The 18,785-nt window shown below is 41.6% G+C and overlaps 1 protein-coding gene across 2 annotated transcripts in view; it reads left to right on the forward strand.

The window, feature by feature from the left end:
* The window catches only part of LOC114623794 (protein HIRA), an 81,501-nt gene that overhangs the window by 35,885 nt on the left and 26,831 nt on the right, over positions 1 to 18,785 (forward strand). For both annotated transcript variants that reach the window (XM_028770495.1, XM_028770496.1), the window contains 4 exons: positions 2,510 to 2,725; positions 4,082 to 4,167; positions 9,869 to 10,063; positions 11,963 to 12,124. In XM_028770495.1, coding sequence (XP_028626328.1) covers positions 2,510 to 2,725; positions 4,082 to 4,167; positions 9,869 to 10,063; positions 11,963 to 12,124 — 659 coding nt within the window. The remainder of the gene's footprint in view (positions 1 to 2,509; positions 2,726 to 4,081; positions 4,168 to 9,868; positions 10,064 to 11,962; positions 12,125 to 18,785) is intronic.

The following is an 18,785-nucleotide window of genomic DNA, read 5'->3' on the forward strand; positions in this document are numbered from 1 at the left end:
AGAGAGAGAGAGAGAGAGAGAGAGAGAGAGAGAGAGAGAGAGAGAGATGGAGTAACTTCCATGGCGGTCCTTGTTTATGTCATGTCCTTCATCCTCTTGTTTCATGCTCTCATAGCAGCAGTATGTGACAGCTAATACTGGTCACTGATAGTATCTATGCCAGGTTCTTGCCCAAGTATGAGTTTTGCATGCATTTATCATTTAAACTTCATACAATTACTGAGTTCAGGCATACACCTTTAATCCCAAAGAGGCTGCAGAGAGTTCAGGGCCAGCCTGAGCTACATAGTAAGACTGGTTTAAAATGAATCAACAAACAAAACAGACCAATCACCTGCAAAGTAAGGCTTTTGGATGCTGGGGATCAAACCTGGGACCTCCCTCACACATAATGAGCAAATGCTGTGGTCACTCAGCGAGTCACGGTTCATGTTGTTTTAAGGACCGCCTATAAGGGATTCTTGAGGACTACCAATGGAGAACCATTTTTTGTTTATTTGTTTTTGTTTGTTTTTTTCAAGATAGGGTTTTTCTGTGTAGCCCTTGCTGTTCTGTAATTCACAGACTAGGCTGACCTCAAACTCCCAGAGATCCTCTTGCTTCTGCCTCCTGAATGCTGGTATTAAAGGCATGAGCCACCACTGCCTGGCCATTTTTATTTAAAAAAAAAAAAATGTTAAAAAAATAAGTTAAAGTTCAAAACTTGGTAGAAACCTTGTCAAGAGGGTCTTTGCACCAAGAGACCAAACCCAATTACTGAAAAGTAGGAACTGGACTAAGCTCCATGGAGATCTGCTTGTTGTTGCTTCTTAGCTTTGTGTTTGACCTGTGCCCTCTTTTGTGGTGTGGATTTTTCCCCCTCCTTCCCTCCTTCAGTTTCTTTGTAACCCTTGTCTCCCTAGATGCTATAAGAAAGGACTTGAGTTATTTTATGACAGTAACATTTGTAAAGCAGGTCTCATCTATTTCATCAGTGAGGTAACCGAGCCTAAAAAAATAGCATGGCCCTTTGTCAGAACCACTTTGCCTTTAAGTAGAAAGTGGATGTGTGAACTAGGCATGCTGCCTTTGAGTCAGGCTCCCTCATCTATGTCTCTTCTCAGAGCATGGGGCCTCCCTGTACTTCTCTATGGGCTTTGGGAAAGGCTCTGCTTTACCTGCTGTAGACACAGAAACTGTTCTTTCTACCGACAGACTTTTGCCAACCGTTAATGGGGTATTATATCCATTTGTCTGAATGGAGCTCTGTGGAAGCCCAGAGCAGGTCAGCAGCTATCCTCTTAGTGATGCTGTTGCTGGGGGTAAGCTACCTCTTAATCTACTGTGCGACACCACCATCCTCAACTAAGATGTAAATCCCTTGGGGTGGAGTCTACCTTATGCACTGTGCTTGGAATGGGGGACAGCCTATCAGTGTTTTTTAAAAGAAGGAGTAAGTTTCTGAGTGACCTAGAATCTTCATCTGCCTTATCCCTGTCATCAAGGATCACTGGCCCTTCTGTACCTCTTGGAGAGTCACTGTGAGAGCTTTCACTGGGCCCTCTGCGCCTCTCGGAGAGTCACTGTGGGAGCTTGTGGAAGAGTCCCGTATACTTTACCATTTCCCAGACCATTGACAGTGACTCTATGCTTAAGGAACTCTAGAAAAATCTTGGCCAAGATCAAAATTTGGCTTAAGATTACAGAGGTTGGGTTTGGGAGAAGGGACAGGAGACAGGACAGTAGAAGGGGAAGGTTCCTGGGCTACTTAGGTCCTAACAGGAGTGAGTCTCGGTCCTTGTCATAGAAGAAGGCTGCCTACTAACTCTAACTAGACATCATCTGGTATTAGCCAGATACCGATTATCTCTAGTACCTATTTCTTGGGCAGGATACAGTACTGCCATTTGTACATCTTTTTGTGGATCTGCTTCTTGGCATGTTTTTATGAAAACTGCTTAATACGATGTTGTGGGATGCCGCCCCTCTTCTCCTGAAGTTCTTGTCTAGCTTGTTATGCAGAGGATTAACAAGGCCTGGGGCTGGGAGGAGATCCTGCTCAGAAGGACCATGATGAGTGAGCAGAGAAGCCTCCAGTACTCTTTAGAGGCAATGCTAGTTGCATGGGACCTCCTGCCATGATGGCCGGCATCCATAAGAGCAGAGAGAGCATGTTGGTTCTGTAAGAGTGCTTAGGGTTCTTGGTGTAACATGGGAATCTGCATTTCAGTTGAAACAGTATTCATGGCCATATGTTTTGTACTAGTCAATGTAAAAGGTGATTTATTGTCAGTATCTCACTGTTTTCCCAACTGTAGATGTACAGGAGGCTGTGACCATCTTGTGAGAGATGAGAGATGTTGACAGACATGTCTAGTCAGTGACAGTGGGAACTGATGGCGAGCTGGCCTCCTGGGCTGTTCTGCTCTTAGAGCCAGGAGAGTCAGCACTATACTGCACCTGCTGGTTGGCAACTTCAGCCATGGTGATACTCAAACCCATGTGTTGAACCTCTCCCTGCTTCCAACAGAGCCGAATTCACCAGTCCACCTACGGCAAGAGCCTGGCAATAATGACTGAGGCCCAGCTTTCCACAGCTGTTATTGAGAACCCTGAGATGCTCAAGTACCAGCGGAGACAGCAACAGCAGCAGCTGGATCAGAAGAATGCCACTACTAGGGAGACAAGCTCAACATCCTCAGTCACGGGTGTGGTCAATGGGGAAAGTCTAGAAGATATCAGAAAGGTGAGGGCATGGTCCAGTGGCACTAAAAGACGTGAGCACATGCCCAGAGACAGGGCAAAGGGGGTGAACAGATGGAACATGGAACTGGAGGTTTGCACAGGGCACAAAGATAGGGCTGGAGCATGAGTGATGGTGAAGAGGGTATGTGGTGAGTATGAGGCTGGATGGACCCTAGCCAGCTGGGCCCATGCTGATAATGGCTTTAAACCTTTATCATAGGTCTCTATTCCCCAGGGAGCAACAGAAGGGGTTATAATTGCAGAAACTGCAAAGCCTTCACCTACTCATCTCTCTGCTTGCCCTTAGAGCTGTTTGGATCCCCTCTTCTGGAAGGCTGTGTTTTACTGGTGGACAGGGATAACGGAGCAGGGCAGCATCAGAGGCGTGGAGCTCACTGAGAATCGAGAAAGTAATCATGTTGAGGAGCTTGTAGAGGTCAATACGTCTCTCTAGGTCAATCTGACAGAACGTATGATTGGAAACCACAGTTATAAGCCTTTTATGGAGGAAGGAAACCATGACAAGTCAGTTTGGAAGCCAGGCATGATGAGTCGTATTTATAAATCTAGCACCTGGCAGGCTGAGGCAGGATGATCACTGCAAGTTTGAATCCAGCCTGGGCTATATGTAATATGTTCTAGCTCAGCCTGTGTTAGAGAGTGACATGTTTATTTATTTATGTTTAAACATAAAGTTGGTTTGCGAGTCACCGCTTTGTGACAAGAGTGTGGCTTACAAGTTTATACCTTAATCTTAAGGCCCCTGAATTACCTAATGGCTGTTGATGTCATGTGCTTACAGCCTAAGTTTGGTCATGCCTGGTACTGACTACAGGGAAGAAGGCTCTTAGAGCCAGTTCAACTGGGAACTTTCTATTTTGATGCTTCTCTGTATCAAATCAAAAACATGTCCTGCTGATGTATCTAAGTTTGGCAGCTGCTTGACTTTCTTTGTACCAACAAGTCTATGGAAGGAGAATTAGAATACATATCCTTAGATGCCTTTACTTTCCATCACCATAGTGAGATATAGGAGTCATATCTACATTTAATGCTTACACTTAACAGTGGAACAGAGGCAGAAGCACAAGTTCTGCCTGATGAGAAGAGACGTAGTCAAATTCATAGGAGGGGAGAGAAGAATGGTGGGTGCTAGCGGCTGGAAGGCAACATGAACACCAAGTCCTGGAATTCTGTTGTGCAGCACTGAGACTGCTGCTGCCCATACTGTATAGTTCATGCTGGTTTCCTACAAGAGCTAATTGTTCTCATAGAGGGTAAAGAAAGGACAGCTTGAGTTTTTGATACTTGGATGTGGTTAGCTGGAACTTTTATATTCACTTATTTGACTCTACAGAATCTTTTGAAGAAACAAGTGGAAACACGGACAGCAGATGGTCGGAGGAGAATCACGCCTCTTTGCATAGCACAGCTGGACACTGGGTACTCATTCATTCACCAAGCTTTCTGTGACCTTGTCTGGGGAGGTCTGCTTTTCTTGTTTTGTCAGTTAGCCAGTTAAGATCTTGGAAGACTCTGGGGCCAACCCCCATACTCTCACAGCCCTGTGGTCCATAGGGCTCTCCATATACTCTCCACACATTTGGAAGGGTAGGAACTGAGTGGGCCTCTACGCTGCCTAGCTGCTGGCAAGGTACTGTAGGGCAAGAAAGGAAGTTACGCTTTCTTCCTCTTGTAACAGTTTCCTCCCTTGATTATGAAAGACATATAGTTGAAAATTTAGAAAGATAGTAAAAGTCCAAAGAAGAAGATAAATATCATTCATAATCTAGCCTCAGTTATCATTTTGACATCTGTATTTCCAGTCTTTCCCCACTTGTTAATGTATCTTGACTTTCATCCACAAAATAAATAGTCCTCTGAAGCATTGTTTGCTGATTATCCAGATTTCTGTGTCTGAATACGCCATGAATTAATGAACCAGGTTCTTAACTGTGGACTTCTATTTTGTGTCCAGTTCTTGTGAAAATTAATCTTTGAACACACACTTGACTGTTCTCTTGGGCAGTTCCTGAAGTGGAACTGCTGGGCAGAGAGTAGGGCTCTGAGATGTATCACTCACTCTGTGGAGGCAGGGAGGAGGAGGAGTGTGATCTCTTTGCATTTGCTGTTCTCTGCGTATCTGCAGTTGGATGTGTGTTTGTAGTGATTGTTCTCTAGAAACGACAGGCTGAATCAAAGGGTGCCAAATCCTTTTGTGAAAGCATCCGTTGTCAGGTGTCTCTCATTAGGAAGTCTTTCACAGAGACTGTATAATAGCCCTTTACATTTTTCAGTTGTTCATCCATGAGCTGTTCCAGGTCTTCCTTGTATCCCTTGAAAACTAACGTGCGTAAGATGTGCTAAACTCACTTCTCTGCTAGGTATACTAGACACATGTTCAGAACCTGCTTGACTCCTCTCAGACAGTTGACTTAACCTACCCTTTCCCGTTATAGGGTAAGGCCACTTTCTAACTTTTATTAGAATCAGGTGTGGCCATGTGCTCTGCGCACTGCAGGTCTGTAGTAGGGAAGGAGGTAGTGTTGATGCACAGTGATCCATTGGATCTTCCCATGCTCTTCCTAGTGAGGACGCAGAGGACATAGGGTCTTCCCTGCTGTTCTTGAGTCAGCTTTCTACTACCGGGCACTTAATTCTGGTATCAGAACTTGATCGATTATGTTAATAAATTTTTATGTTATGTTTCACCCTCCTGATTCCTACATTGAAACAAATAGCTATATATCAAATTATTAGCCAATCAAGAAAGAAAAACAAATATGCAAGGTAATTATAAGTGGGAGATATTCACAGATTAAAAAAATGAATCAAAAGTATGAGACACACACACATACACACATGCATGTAATTACTAAAAGTGATGTATTGCTGGACAAGACATTGTGTTTGCTTTCTTTAAAGCTACCAGATTAAGAAGCCTTCATGGGAAAATTGTTATAACATGTTATACATTCTAGTACAGAGATAAAAAGGAAGCTTAAATCTAAATGACGGCGATTTACTATATTATATCACATAGTCCCAGCTATTCAGTAGACTGAGGCAAGATGAGCCCTTGAGCTCAGGCCTGGACAGCATAGACTTCATCACCACAAAGAACCTAACACATTTCAGACCTATGTAGTTTCTAGATGTCAGTGCAAACTCCTAATGATACAGTTATATGGAGAACCTTATAGCATGTTCAGATGCTAATGTCAGGGCTGGGCATGGTGGTGGTACATTCCTTTGATTCCAGCGCTTGAGAGGCAGAAGAAGGCAGAGATCTGTGAGTTTCAGGCCTGTCTTGTCTACATAGGCAGTTCCAAGCCCACCAGGGCAGCATATTTATCTAAACAAAAAAACTAACTCAAAAATAAAACAATCTAATTTCATAATCAAATAAGGCTTATTTTACATAAGTAAAGATGTTCAAAATTATGGACTATAATTTAAGCTACATGTCAGATGATCAAATAAATGATATAGACACACACATCACACCCATACCTGGGTTCCATAGTTGCTTAAGGGGCATTTTCATAAAATTTAATATTATTCTAACTTCAAAATCAATGAAATGAAAATAGAGGTTTCTTTAGCTGGTAATTTAGTATTTTTTTTTCATCTCACATTTAGAAATAAAATGACATTTTACTCCCGTGATTATCATTTAATATTCCTCTTTGAGGCTCTTTGTAGTTAGTCAACACTGAGTTCACAGGAGACCATGAAATATGCCATTATTCAAGGTTCATGATCTAGATATACATCACTGAGGTTGCTGTAGATAGCAATAGACAATAATAAAGCTCATTGTTCTGCTATGTGCTGCCACATGCTGCTCATTCCAGCATTTAGGATGCAGAGGCAGGAGAGTTATGTGTTTGTGGCAGTCTTGGCTACATAGCAGCTTCCTGTCCTGGAGAGACTCCGTGAGTGAAAGCACACACTGGGTACAAACAAGATCGAGGAATACCTTTAACAGTGGTTCCTTCAGAAGATATAAACGAGGAAATCCCATTTACAAATGATTTTCTTTTTCGAGATAGGGTTTCTCTGTGTAGCACTGGCTGTCCTGGAACTCACTCTGTAGACCAGGCTAACCTCGAACTCTCGAACTCAGAAATCCACCTGCCTCTGCCTCCCAAGTGCTGGGATTAAAGGAGTGCACCACCACTGCCCGGCGATTTTTTTTTTTTTTTTTTTTTTTAAAGACAGCATTTTATTGTGTGTCCAGGCTGATCTTGAACTTGGAAGTACAAGTAACCTTTTCACCTTATCCTCTTCAGTAGCAGGACTTTCAGGTGTACACTATCGGGTTGAACTAAATAATGTAAATTTGTGAAGAACAATTCAAGGATTCTGCGTAGTTGGCATAGGAGATGGCTCAGTGGGTAGAATACTTGTTGCACAAACATGAGGACCTGAATTCCTATCCCCAGAATCAGGTTAAAACCCAGGTACTGGTGTGTGTGTGTGTGTGTATTGCCAGATCTTTGGGGCTTACTGGCTGGCTATTCTAGCTGAATTGGTGAGCTCCAGGTTCAGTGAGAAAGATGGTATCTAAAAACGAAAAAGATGAAGAGTAATGGACATAGATGACTGTTACGGACCTTTGGCCTCTCCGTGTACATGTATAGAAACATGCACTTCTCACTGCAGAATGCCTTACATGCACATAAAGAGTTCTGAGAGCCCAAAGAGAACAAAATAGAAGTCAGAAGATGTGCTAGAAAGTAGCTAAGGTCATTCATATCAAGAACACCAGTTATTCCTAAACAAATTTAATATTTACCAAGAGGAATACTCATAATTTTTAGAATTAGAAAGGAAATTCTTAAGTTATATGGAGAAATAGTAATATTTGAGATATTTCAGAAGGAAAGAAACGCAAAGATATTGATTAGGGACAACTAACTCTACCAGATAATAAAATGTAAACACATTTTAAACAGGGAGGTAGTAACGGATGTATAGGCAGGCCAATGGCATATAATAGAATTTCCACAAAAGTCTCAAATATTCAAGGAAGTTGTGTGTCTGTGTGTGTGTGTGTACATGTGCAAATGTGTGGGCATGTGTGGAGGCGGAAGTTGTTGTAGGGTGTCTTCCTCAGTTGCCTCTACTGTATTTTTTGAGATAGGCTCTTTGTGGACCTGGAGCTTACTAAGGCAGCTAGACTGGCTGGCCAACAAGTACCAACTTTTCTGTCTGCACCTCCCTAGCACTGGGATTACAGGCACATGGCGTTGTGTTTGGCTTTTTATGTGATTGTTGGAGATCAAAACTCAGGTCCTCATGATTTTATGGGAAGTAGTTTACTAACCAAGTCTTCTCACTACCCCATTCAAGGGAGTTTAAAAACAGGTTAGCTATGTTCCCTGCTAACCTGTAACTAGTCCTGTAGACCAGGTTGGTTTTGTACTCATATAGAGCTCCACCTGTCTCTGCCTCCTGATGTGCTGGTATTTAAGGTGTGCACCACCATGCCTGCCTTAAGGAAGTTTTAGAGGAAGTGTCTCAATTAGTGGTGAGGTATTGGCCAATTCAGCATATGAGCAATAGGATGACTTTTTTTCTCTAGAAACCACATTGAATCTCACCCTCTTTACCAATTTAAAAGCAGAAACCTCTACAAGCTTAGCAGCTTTTTGCTTGTTTTATTTCTTTTGTTGTCACTTAAAACTTTTGTTTTGAAAGACAAGGTCTCACTCAGTATGTAGCTGTGGCTGGCCAGGACCCCCTGGCTTTGAACTCATAGAAGTCCATCTTCCTTTACCTCCTAATTGCTGATGTTAAAGATGTGAGCTACCATACCTGGCCTTAAAACACTTTTGCTTACAGTTTTATAAAATTCCATGGAAAAATACTTTTATAATCTTAGAGGCAAAAGATATTTTCCATAAATGATGTAAAATTTAAATCACACCAAAATGACAATATTTTAGCTAGGCTAAAATTGATAGTAACAAAAACTCTTTTTTCTCATTTGTTCCTTTGGAGCAAAACTGTAGTAAAATACTATTTATTACCCATCAAATTGACTGATAGCAAGAAATTTGATAAAACTGTAAGGGTGGTCTTTGCAGGCCAGACCTGTAATCTTAGCCATTCAGGAGGCCTATCTAGGCTACAGAATGAGTTCATTGCCCACCTGTGTAACCTAGTATAAAACCTTTTATCAAAATAGAAGGAAGTATTGGTATGTGGCTCAGTGATATTATAGTTGCTTTACATGTGTAAGGCTTGGATTCTATCCCAGTACCACAAATCTAACCAACAAACACCACCACCACCACCACCACCACCGGGAGCAGCAGCAGCAGCAGCAGCAGCAGGAGCACAAAAACCAAAAAACCTTTCAGGTTGTGATGAAATAGGTACTCTTCTAAGTGGCTTGTGACTTAACCACTAAGGAGAGAGCTTTAGAAATGCTTACCAGAACCATATGTAAGCAAACATTGTATCTACTACTCTGACTACATTTCTCTGAATATATTCCACATTACACAGGAATTGGTTAGTACAAGACAATTTAATTCCATATGTTTCAGCGTCTGCTATGTGCTCTTTATGTGTATTACACAATATTCTATAATCAGGATTTAATCCTAACCCATTAGAGAGAGTCTAAGCACTTGGCAGGTGAGAACTTGAGTCACAGTGAAAGTGACTGAGATGCACAAGTGTGGGAACTTGCAATTGGCCAGGGAGTTACCCTGGCTGCCCTACTCCAGGTCCCTCAGCTTCAACACTTATATCATACCTTCTGTATGTCACAGGACCAGGGAGGTAAACCTGCTTCTCAGTAGACTCTGTGTTAAGTAAATTACATGCCCATCCAGTAGGAAATCCTACAGCTCTTCCAGAAGGAGATCACTATAAATGCTGCAGGGTGCGTGGTAGGCTCAGTAGCATGTAACAATTTCAGATAGCAGCTTGGTTGTCTTCTGCAGTTGTATGTGTATTACTAGTTTACTTTAGAGTCAATTAAACAATATATTAAATGTTTTAATTTTTTAAATTCTCAACTTTGCAAGTTACCCATGCCTCAAGACCCAGAAAAATGTTATTTAGAAGTTATAAAATATTACATGTGACACTTTTGTGCTGATTTACTTTTCCTTGTTGATGACAGGGACTTCTCCACGGCATTCTTCAACAGCATCCCACTCTCCAGCTCCCTAGCAGGCACCATGCTCTCCTCTCCTAGTGGTCAGCAGCTACTACCCCTGGACTCCAGTACCCCCTCCTTCGGCGCCTCAAAGCCTTGCACAGAACCAGTGGCAGCCACCAGTGCCAGGCCTACAGGCGAGTCTGTCAGTAAGGACAGGTTAGTAGACACCAGGGACCAGCCATGTCCTTGGAGAAACTTTAGGTTCCAGAGATAAGAGTCTCATTCTAGGGGCTGGAGAGGTGGTTCAGCAGTTGAAAGTTCCGGTTACTCTTCTGGAGGACCTGGGTTCAATTCCCAGCACCCATATCACAGCTCACAACTGTCTGAAATCCAGCTCCAAGTGATTTGAAACCCTTACACAGACATCAGGGAAGCAAAACACCAATGCACATAAAATACATCATTGAAAAAAAAAGTTTCATTCCCTTATTAATTCATGGACACTTTTCTAAAAAAGAGAAGAAATGCTTAAAATGAGGATCTTCCTTAAATAGGAGGATTTGTTTAAGTTAGTCTCTGAATCAACCTACTTTCCAGCAGACCTAGACCAGAGATGGCCTGACATTTCTGGCTGTGGCCTCTACTACGCTGTGAGTTTCATGCTTCATCCCTGCCAGGGTGATCCTGTGAGCATGTAGATTCCCCATCACTCTTAGAATCAAATTTACTGAGTCCATGTTTTCACTGTCTGCCATATCTAGTTGGGACTGGGGGAGTGTAAGAGTGAACATGGGCCACATTCCTACTCTGGACTATACACTGTAAGGACCAGGTACATGGCAGGGCCTTAATTGGCAGGTACTTGTCCTTCAATAAGGAAGAGGCATCTTCAGGGTTGCAGGGTAGCTCTTGGGGTCCTTTTGCTGAAAGGGTTATTTGGCCATTGCGAGGCTTAGCAAGCAGGTTTTGTCGATACTATAGGAAGTGTTTCTCTCAGAGCCCATGCAAGACAATCAAGGGAAAACTGAGATCCAGGACAATGGCAAAAGCAGAGCTTCAAGTCCTTTAGGTAGTTTGGGAAAAGAGGAGGAAAGGCTGGGTTCCTATTCTAAGCTAGGTATCCTGGGCTTTTCTCAGAGGGCGACAGAGGCTTTGGGACTTGCATTTTAGGAAGCTGGTTCCAATAGGCAATGAATCCCAAATGTAAATATCATTCATAATTGATAAGGGCAAGTGCTTCTCTGTCAGTGGATCAAATTTAAGGTTCCTGCAGCCTCCTTCTGGTCTCTGGCATGATGTCACTGCTCATCAAACAATGAGTGCACATCAGAGAGGAGGCAGTGCAGCTCAGTATTCAGGAAGCAAGCCAGGGGTTTGGGGTAAGGATAGGTCCCACCAGAGCCGAGCAGTGTTTTGTGACTTGGAAATAAAGATCAGGGAGGGGAAAAGAGTGCCTTTGGGGATGATTGCCAGGATTCTGGTATGGGAATGTGATGTAGGCAGATGGAAGTAGAGCAGTCTACATGAGGTAAACCAAGGGCTCGTCACTTTGCTCAGGAATTAGGGTAGATTTGAGCAGGAGGAAAGCTGGACAAGCTTTTTCACAAAGTGCGAAGACTTTGCCACTATTCCAGTGAACAATGGGTGAGCCCACTTAGGACCAAGGGGACTAGGCTGAAGATGAAGGGCAGGATTAGGTCATGACTTCCAAGAGCCCAGTGAGGGCTTCCACTATAGTTACTGTGGAAGTGGCAAACCCGTAGTTGAATCACTTGGGGTGGACATGCTGTATTGAAGTTGTGGAGACCTGGCATATTGTCTAGCCCTCAAAATTGTTTGAAAAACACAAAGGGAACAATGTGAATACATTTGCCCTTGAATTTCTCAGATAGACTTCCAGAATCTTAATGGATGAACATTGGGAGAAAAAAAAACAAAAAACAAACAAACAAACAAACAAACAAACAAACCAAAAACAGTAGACTTTATTTTGGAGTTTTCTTGTATTTGTAGAAAGAAGGTTGATGCTTAGGCTTCTTTAGATGAGCTCCAAGTTATGTAAGTCCTGTGTTGCTTGTGTTTGATGGATCTCCCATCTTTTTCCCCCCCCCGCAGTATGAATGCTACCTCTACTCCTGCTGCATTATCACCCTCTGTGTTAACAACCCCATCCAAGATTGAACCCATGAAAGCATTTGATTCCCGGTTCACAGAGCGGTCCAAAGCCACACCAGGTGCTCCTTCCTTGACCAATGTGATTCCAACAGCTGTTGAAAGGTAGGTTGTTGGTAGGTGCTATATCTCCTCAGGACTTCCACCACACATCCTGCTGCCTTTAGGAGGGCAAGACTCCAGAGGCCTCTGTGAGTGAAAGAAGCAGTGCCTGCTAACAGTACGGAGGTGGCTGGAAGGTGCTGTGGGGAGGATGTTGTAGCCTAAGGGTAGAAAGGGAAGAGGCACAGGAGCTGGCATTGTAGCCACCTGTCAAGAATGCTCTCCTTTGATTGGATCCCAGAGTTTGCTGAGAAATGGAGGAAATACGTGCTTGGGAAAATTGAAGGTTCTACTATTGTAACAGTGAGCACGGCAAGGTCTTCTGCTCAGAGGTGACACAAGGGATTTAAGTTAGGTCTTTGTAAGACTCGTGGCCCTCTAAACAATGCAGGCTTAGTGCGACTTATCTATTTCTTCTATCTTCTTAATACAGTAGACAACTAGGTTGGCCTGGGCCACAGAGGACTACCCCTGTTTCCAAACAAGCAAAAAGCAAGCAAGTGAACAAACAAACCCAGATCTCTAAAATATGTGATATTTCACGGCACCCATGACCTCAAATCTGTGGGTGAACAAAAAAGTGCAGAGCAGTGGGCTTAATATTGTAAATATTAGGTGACAGGCTAGCAAAGGACCTTGAGTTTTGATGGCCACATCAGTTCAAGACAAAAAGTCTTTGTTCTGAGACATGTAGGTATTGTAACTGCGTCACTTTTGAAGTCAAACCACTTGGAAAAGTTCGGCTCCATTGAGAGTTGAGTGCTAGCAAAAAACCCAACTGATATCTCAAAAACATGGCAGAGAAGTTGGAATGTCTGAGCTTGTTCCAGGGTTAGGTATCCTTGGAGTCAGTGTAACGTTACCTGTGCCAGCTGCAAGCCACTATACCTGGAAATGAGCACAAAAGAGGGTTTTGCTCTTGTTGCTATCTGGAGGCACTTGCCTCCGGATGTAAATCTGGAGACATTCTTCTGTTCCCAAAGGATAAAGTATTGCCACCAACAAATCAGTACCAGGATAGACTTAATAAAACACTCGAGGAAGTAGTCCAGCTTGCCATGGTAATACACCGTGTAATCACAGCATGCTGGGATCCGAGACAGAGGACCATGTGGGTGTGAGAAAAAGGGGGATTGTGAGGGAGAAGGAGGGAAAGAAAGTCTCTTGTGTAGAAATATCAGGGATGTAAAGAGCGTAAGTTTAGGACTTGATAAATCTGATCGTAGAATTGTTAGAAGGAGATTATAAAATAAATATACTTAAAGACTTAAAAGATGCAATTAGTATTTCATTTTGATTATCACAACTAAGTCAATATGGATCAAAGAACTATATATAAGAACTAAAAGTGTAAAACTCAAGAAAACCAAATCTGTATACCATTGGATTAGACATCTGTTTCTTAGATTTGCTATTAAAAGTACAGGCATCTAAAAATAGATTGCTGAAAAGTCCTTGAAATTTAAAACTTTTGAGAGGACACACACTTTTGCAGGAAATCCCCCAGAGGATATTCTGTAGGATAGTTGTTGAGAGGGAGTTCCACGCTTATTTGAAGGTACTGAAATCTGTTTAGAAGAATGGAAAGAATTCTGGACTGAATGAACTAAATGCTGATTGGAGAGAGTGGTGAAGTACTATAGCTGGAAAGACCTTGTACTCCTTGAGATCTGTTGTGAATGGCTTATCAGTTCTAATGGCCAATCACCGTTTTATTTAGTAGTATACTTGCTGACTCAGAAGCTGAGGCTAAAGTTGAATTGGCAGTTTTATTGAACACCAGGGACGGCCTCTCCGTAGCTTTGTCCCTAAAGTCTGGCAAACCCTTCCACCTCTTCATACACGAGAAGGGTGTGATAAAGCTTCCCCATTTATGGATGAGCATTCAGCATTCACTTATTCTCAGTACTTTGACCAGTTACATTTACTGCTGTCCATGAAGAGTCTTTGATCAAGGCTGGCAGCAGCTCTGATCTATGAAAAAGGCAGTTTGATAGGTACATCATATCTGTTTAGCTTCTAGACTGGGGTTGATGGTCTCACGGGCTTCTGTTGAAGTTTACAGTACCCATCAAGAGAGTTTCTTCTTGGTGAGTGGGCCTCAGTTCTGATAAGACAGATATGCCTGTCATGTTGCCACCATGACAGGCTTGCCACTGTTGTACCAATGGGCACATGGTGCTTGATCAGTCAGTTTATATGCAGCATGAAGGTTCATAGCATAGTAAGATTGTTGATGACAGTTCTGGCCCATCCACCTGTATAGTACTTCCTGGCACTATGAGGACTAGCCAGCAAGGAAAACGGGGCCATTCCAGTTTTAGCTTGATTTTTCCATGTCTTCAGAGCATGTGGTATTTTTGGCAATAGGGCTTTATCATCTAGTAGACAATCAGCCTTAGTGGCAATTGCTTATGTTGTTTTGGGGCTCTCAAGGCTCCCTAAACAGTGTCTTGTAAGGAATTAGTCCTGACATGGAGACTTTTTATTTACTACCTGGCGGCTTCTGGTGGTTTCATCCACTCTTGCCTAGCACCTCCATTGACTCTTCTCTTCTGGTGGCTTCATCCACTCTTGCCTAGCACCTCCATTGACTCTTCTCTTCTGGTGGCTTCATCCACTCTTGCCTAGCACCTCCATTGACTCTTCTTCTTAAAACTTCATTAGCTTCCCAAGTATCAGGTCTCCTTATGGCTTTTTCAAAACTCTTACTTTTGATTGGTCCTACACCTCTTCTTCTCTCTTCCATCTCTCTGCTTTCCTCTAGCTTAGCCTTTTGACTCCTAGTATCTGTCTTCTGCATTCGTGTCACATGGATTGTACTTCCCTCCTCCTATCTTTATACCTGTTTTGTCTCCTTTCATGGTCTTCTTTCTTAGACTCCAAATTCATTGTCACATAAATACAGATATATAAAAATTAAAACCTAGGATCTGCATTTGAGAAAGAAGTGATTACTATGAGCCTGGGTTGCCTGGTCACTTAATATGTGCTACTTTTTAGTTCCATCCATTTTCTTTATATTTTATAATTTCATTTTTCTTTATAAGTGGGTAAAATGCCATTGTATGTATGAAACAGAATTCATCTGTTCTTGGATGTCTAAGTTGATCTCTTTTTATCACAGAGCATAAGTAAAGATGATGTGTAAGCTTTACTGTAGTCGTTTTGGTCTGTGCCCAAGAGTGGTATATCTGAGTTATATGGTAGTTTACTGATTTTCAGACAGTGAAAAAGGGTTACTTTTTTTTTTCATATTCTCACCATTTTATTTTATTATTTGTTTTCTTGCTAGCTGACTATGGTAATGTCGAGTCTCGAGGTAGTTTAATGTATCCTTTATTATAGCGATTTATTTATTTAGTGTAGTATGTATGTTAGCATCTGTAGATATATGTAGGCCACCTTATGCACGTAAAGTTCAGGAATAGAGTCTCTTGTTATATCCTGTGAGTGCCAGGATATTGAACTCAGGATTTCAGGATTGGTGGCAAGTACTTTTTACTTGTTGTTCCAAATTATTAATCTCATGTCTGATATAATTGTGCAAAATTGTGATAGTTTTTCTGTACCTGGACTTTCATTATTACTTGGGAGATTTATTTTTATTACTGCTTTAATCTAATTGCTTATCATTGATTTGTTTTTCTTATCTTGGGTTATGTATCTAAAAATCCATCTATTTCTTTGAGATTTTCCAGTTTATGTCCTAGTGCCTGGATTTTGTTGGTATCTGTTGTTATGGCTCCCAGTTCTCCTCACTCTCACTGATTTCATGTTCTCTTGTTGGTTTAGCTGAGGGTCTGCCAATCTTGTTTGTCTTTTCAAAGAACCAACTCTTGTTTTAGTTTTCTGAGACAGGGTTTCTCCGTGTAGCCCTGGCTGTCTTGGAACCTCACTCCGTAGACCAGGCTGGCCTCGATCTCAGAAATCCACCTGCCTCTGCCTCCCAAGTGCTGGGATTAAAGGCGTGCGCCACCACTGCCCCAACTCTTGTTTTAATTTAGTTTTTTTTTTATTGTATTTTCTTTTCATTACTTATTGCTGTGATGATATTAATTGTTTCTGTCTGCTCATTTGGGGATTTGCTCATGCTCATTGTTTTTCCCAAGCCCTGAGGCACATTGTTATTCATTTGAGGTTTCTTTTATTTTTTTATAGTGTAGGTATTTGTTGCTATAAACTTTCCTCTAAGAATTACTGTTATTTATATAGATTTTGGTATGTTGTGATTTCATTTTCATTAAAATCTATGATTTTATTATGGATTCACTTGTCACTTAATAATTTTGTTAATTTCAATGAGTTTGTGTACTTTTGTAGTTTCTAGTCTAGATTTCTTGATTGATTTGTTTATGGTCAGATCAGGCTAAAAGGGATTGTTTCAGTTTTCTGATATTTACCCAAATTTCCTTTTTGTCACAGCTCATGATCTGTTTATTAAAAACTTCAGGGGAAGATAAGAAGAATGTGCATCTACACTTGTTTTATTTCTGTTTCTGGAACAAATGTTCTGAAGAAACAACTTAGGGGAGAAAGTTTATTTGACTTACTGTAACTCTAGGTTACAGTTCATTACTGTGGTAAAGTCAAGGCAGGGAATTGTTAGCACATTCACAGTCAAGAGCAGAAAGGTAAGAAACGCACATATCCTTGCTTGCTCTCTGCTAGCTTTTCTTCTCTCACACTCAGTCCTGCCTAGGGAATGCTGCCCTCCCACCCCCAACACAGACAGTGGTCCATACAATTAAGACAGCCTCCTCCCAACATGCTCTCATTCATATGATCTAGACAGTTCAAATTAAACAGCACAGTGGTGTTGGTGTGCAAGATTCTGTAGCTGTTTTAGGTACATTTGATCTGTGATGTCTGAATGAAAAAAAAAGAAATAGATAGGAAAGGACATGACTGCTTTTCATCGTGGTGGAGGAGAAAGTTTATTGTGTGGATGTGGGAGAGCACAGCCAGAGACAAGACACTTTTGGGAGAGCCTTGTGAAGGGGAAAAGAGAGGGGAACCAGGTGGTGCAGCCAGGAGGCCAAAGATACAAAAAGAGACAGGTAACCAAAATCTGTGGATTATTTATGGAAGAACCTCTAGGGACAAGGGAGCCCAGCCACTGGAAAACATCTTTTCAAGACCTTCGGTCATTTAAAATTTCTTTTAAGATATCATTTGTTATTCTGTTTGATATTTTGTTATAAATGTGGGCCTGCCTACATCTGTATGTGACTAGGTACTTCTCTTTTGCAGTTTTTAGTACACTTTCTATGATCTCTGTATTTAGTGTTTCAGTTATAATGTGGTATGGGATTGGGATTTTTTTTTCTGTTTTTGTCTGTTTGGTGTTCTCTATGTCTCATGTATCTGGTATCTCTTAAAGTATCGTGAATTTTCTGCTATGAGTATATTGAAAATATTTTTTAATGCTTCTGGCATAGAATTCTATGCTTATAATTTGGCATCTTCACAGTGTCCAAACATCTTGTGTATTCCATTGGTTATTTTTATTAGTTTGTCTTAGGTCTGAGTGAGTATTCATTTGTCTTTAAATTCTGATACTGTATTCCCAATAATTCCTTCTGTTGATGAGGCTTTCCACTGCTCTTCTTGTTGTTAAATAAGAAAATTCCTTTACGTATTGTACAAAGGATTTTCTAAAGGAACAGAATTGATGTAACTAGTGGATATATGTATGTTTTACCACGTCTGTCTCATGCCAAGAATTTGGTAGTTTGAAGGTCTGGTGCTGGAGTCCTGGAGGACTCTTGAGAACTGCCTGCCTTCAGTTGCCATTGGAATCCTGAAGAATCCTCTTTTACACATTGTTTTAGGTTGACTCTTGGATCGACCTGTTTCCAAGTCCTTTCTGCCACCCCAGGGCTGGGTATCTTATGGAGGTTCTGAGAATTCAGGCCTTGTACTTAAACAGAAAGCACTCTCACCTTCTGAGTGATCTCTCCAGGGAACCAAGGTTTTCCTGCTTGCATAATAAATTTTACTGATTGATCTCTCCAGCCCTCTTGTTTTTATCTGAGAAAATACTTACTTTCTTTTTTTGTCTTGTGGAATGGGGTTTACCTGGCCTGGAACTCTCTGACCTTTTGCCTCAGGCTTTCAAAGGCTGGCATCACAGATAAGTACCACCATACACAGGTCTATGGATTCCTAGGTTGTATATTGTTTGTTTTAGATGGCATGTTACTTTATTTCCAGGTTGGTTCCATACTTCTAGATTCATGCAATAATTCTGCTCAACCCCCCAAGTTGCTGAAACCATAGCATCTGTGGTTTTTTGCTTTTTAAATAATACTTTAAATATTTCCATTCACCCAAGAAGTTCAGCAGGAAGGGTAATGTCTTTTTCTCTTTTACATGAGATGAGTTTTGGATGGGGGTTGCTTTTTAAGAGAGGAAAGATTTATTTGGGGGTCACAATTGGAAAGTTCTCACTGAATTGTGCTGGAGTGGCATGGGGAGCTGGAAAAAAAATTACTCTGGTGCACCAAAAGTAAAGCAAAGGTAATCTGTCATGGCAGTTTCTTCTTGAAAACAGGAGATGCTTTGTTAATGGGTATGTCAACTAGAAGTTTGTCCTCAGGTGGATTTTGGCACCAGATGAATGAAAAAATGAAAAGGAAAGGACACAGCTGCTTCTAGGTAT

Source organism: Grammomys surdaster, unplaced genomic scaffold (assembly GCF_004785775.1).
Source record: "Grammomys surdaster isolate TR1022 unplaced genomic scaffold, NIH_TR_1.0 202, whole genome shotgun sequence".
In the NCBI taxonomy this organism is placed as follows: Eukaryota; Metazoa; Chordata; class Mammalia; order Rodentia; family Muridae; genus Grammomys; species Grammomys surdaster.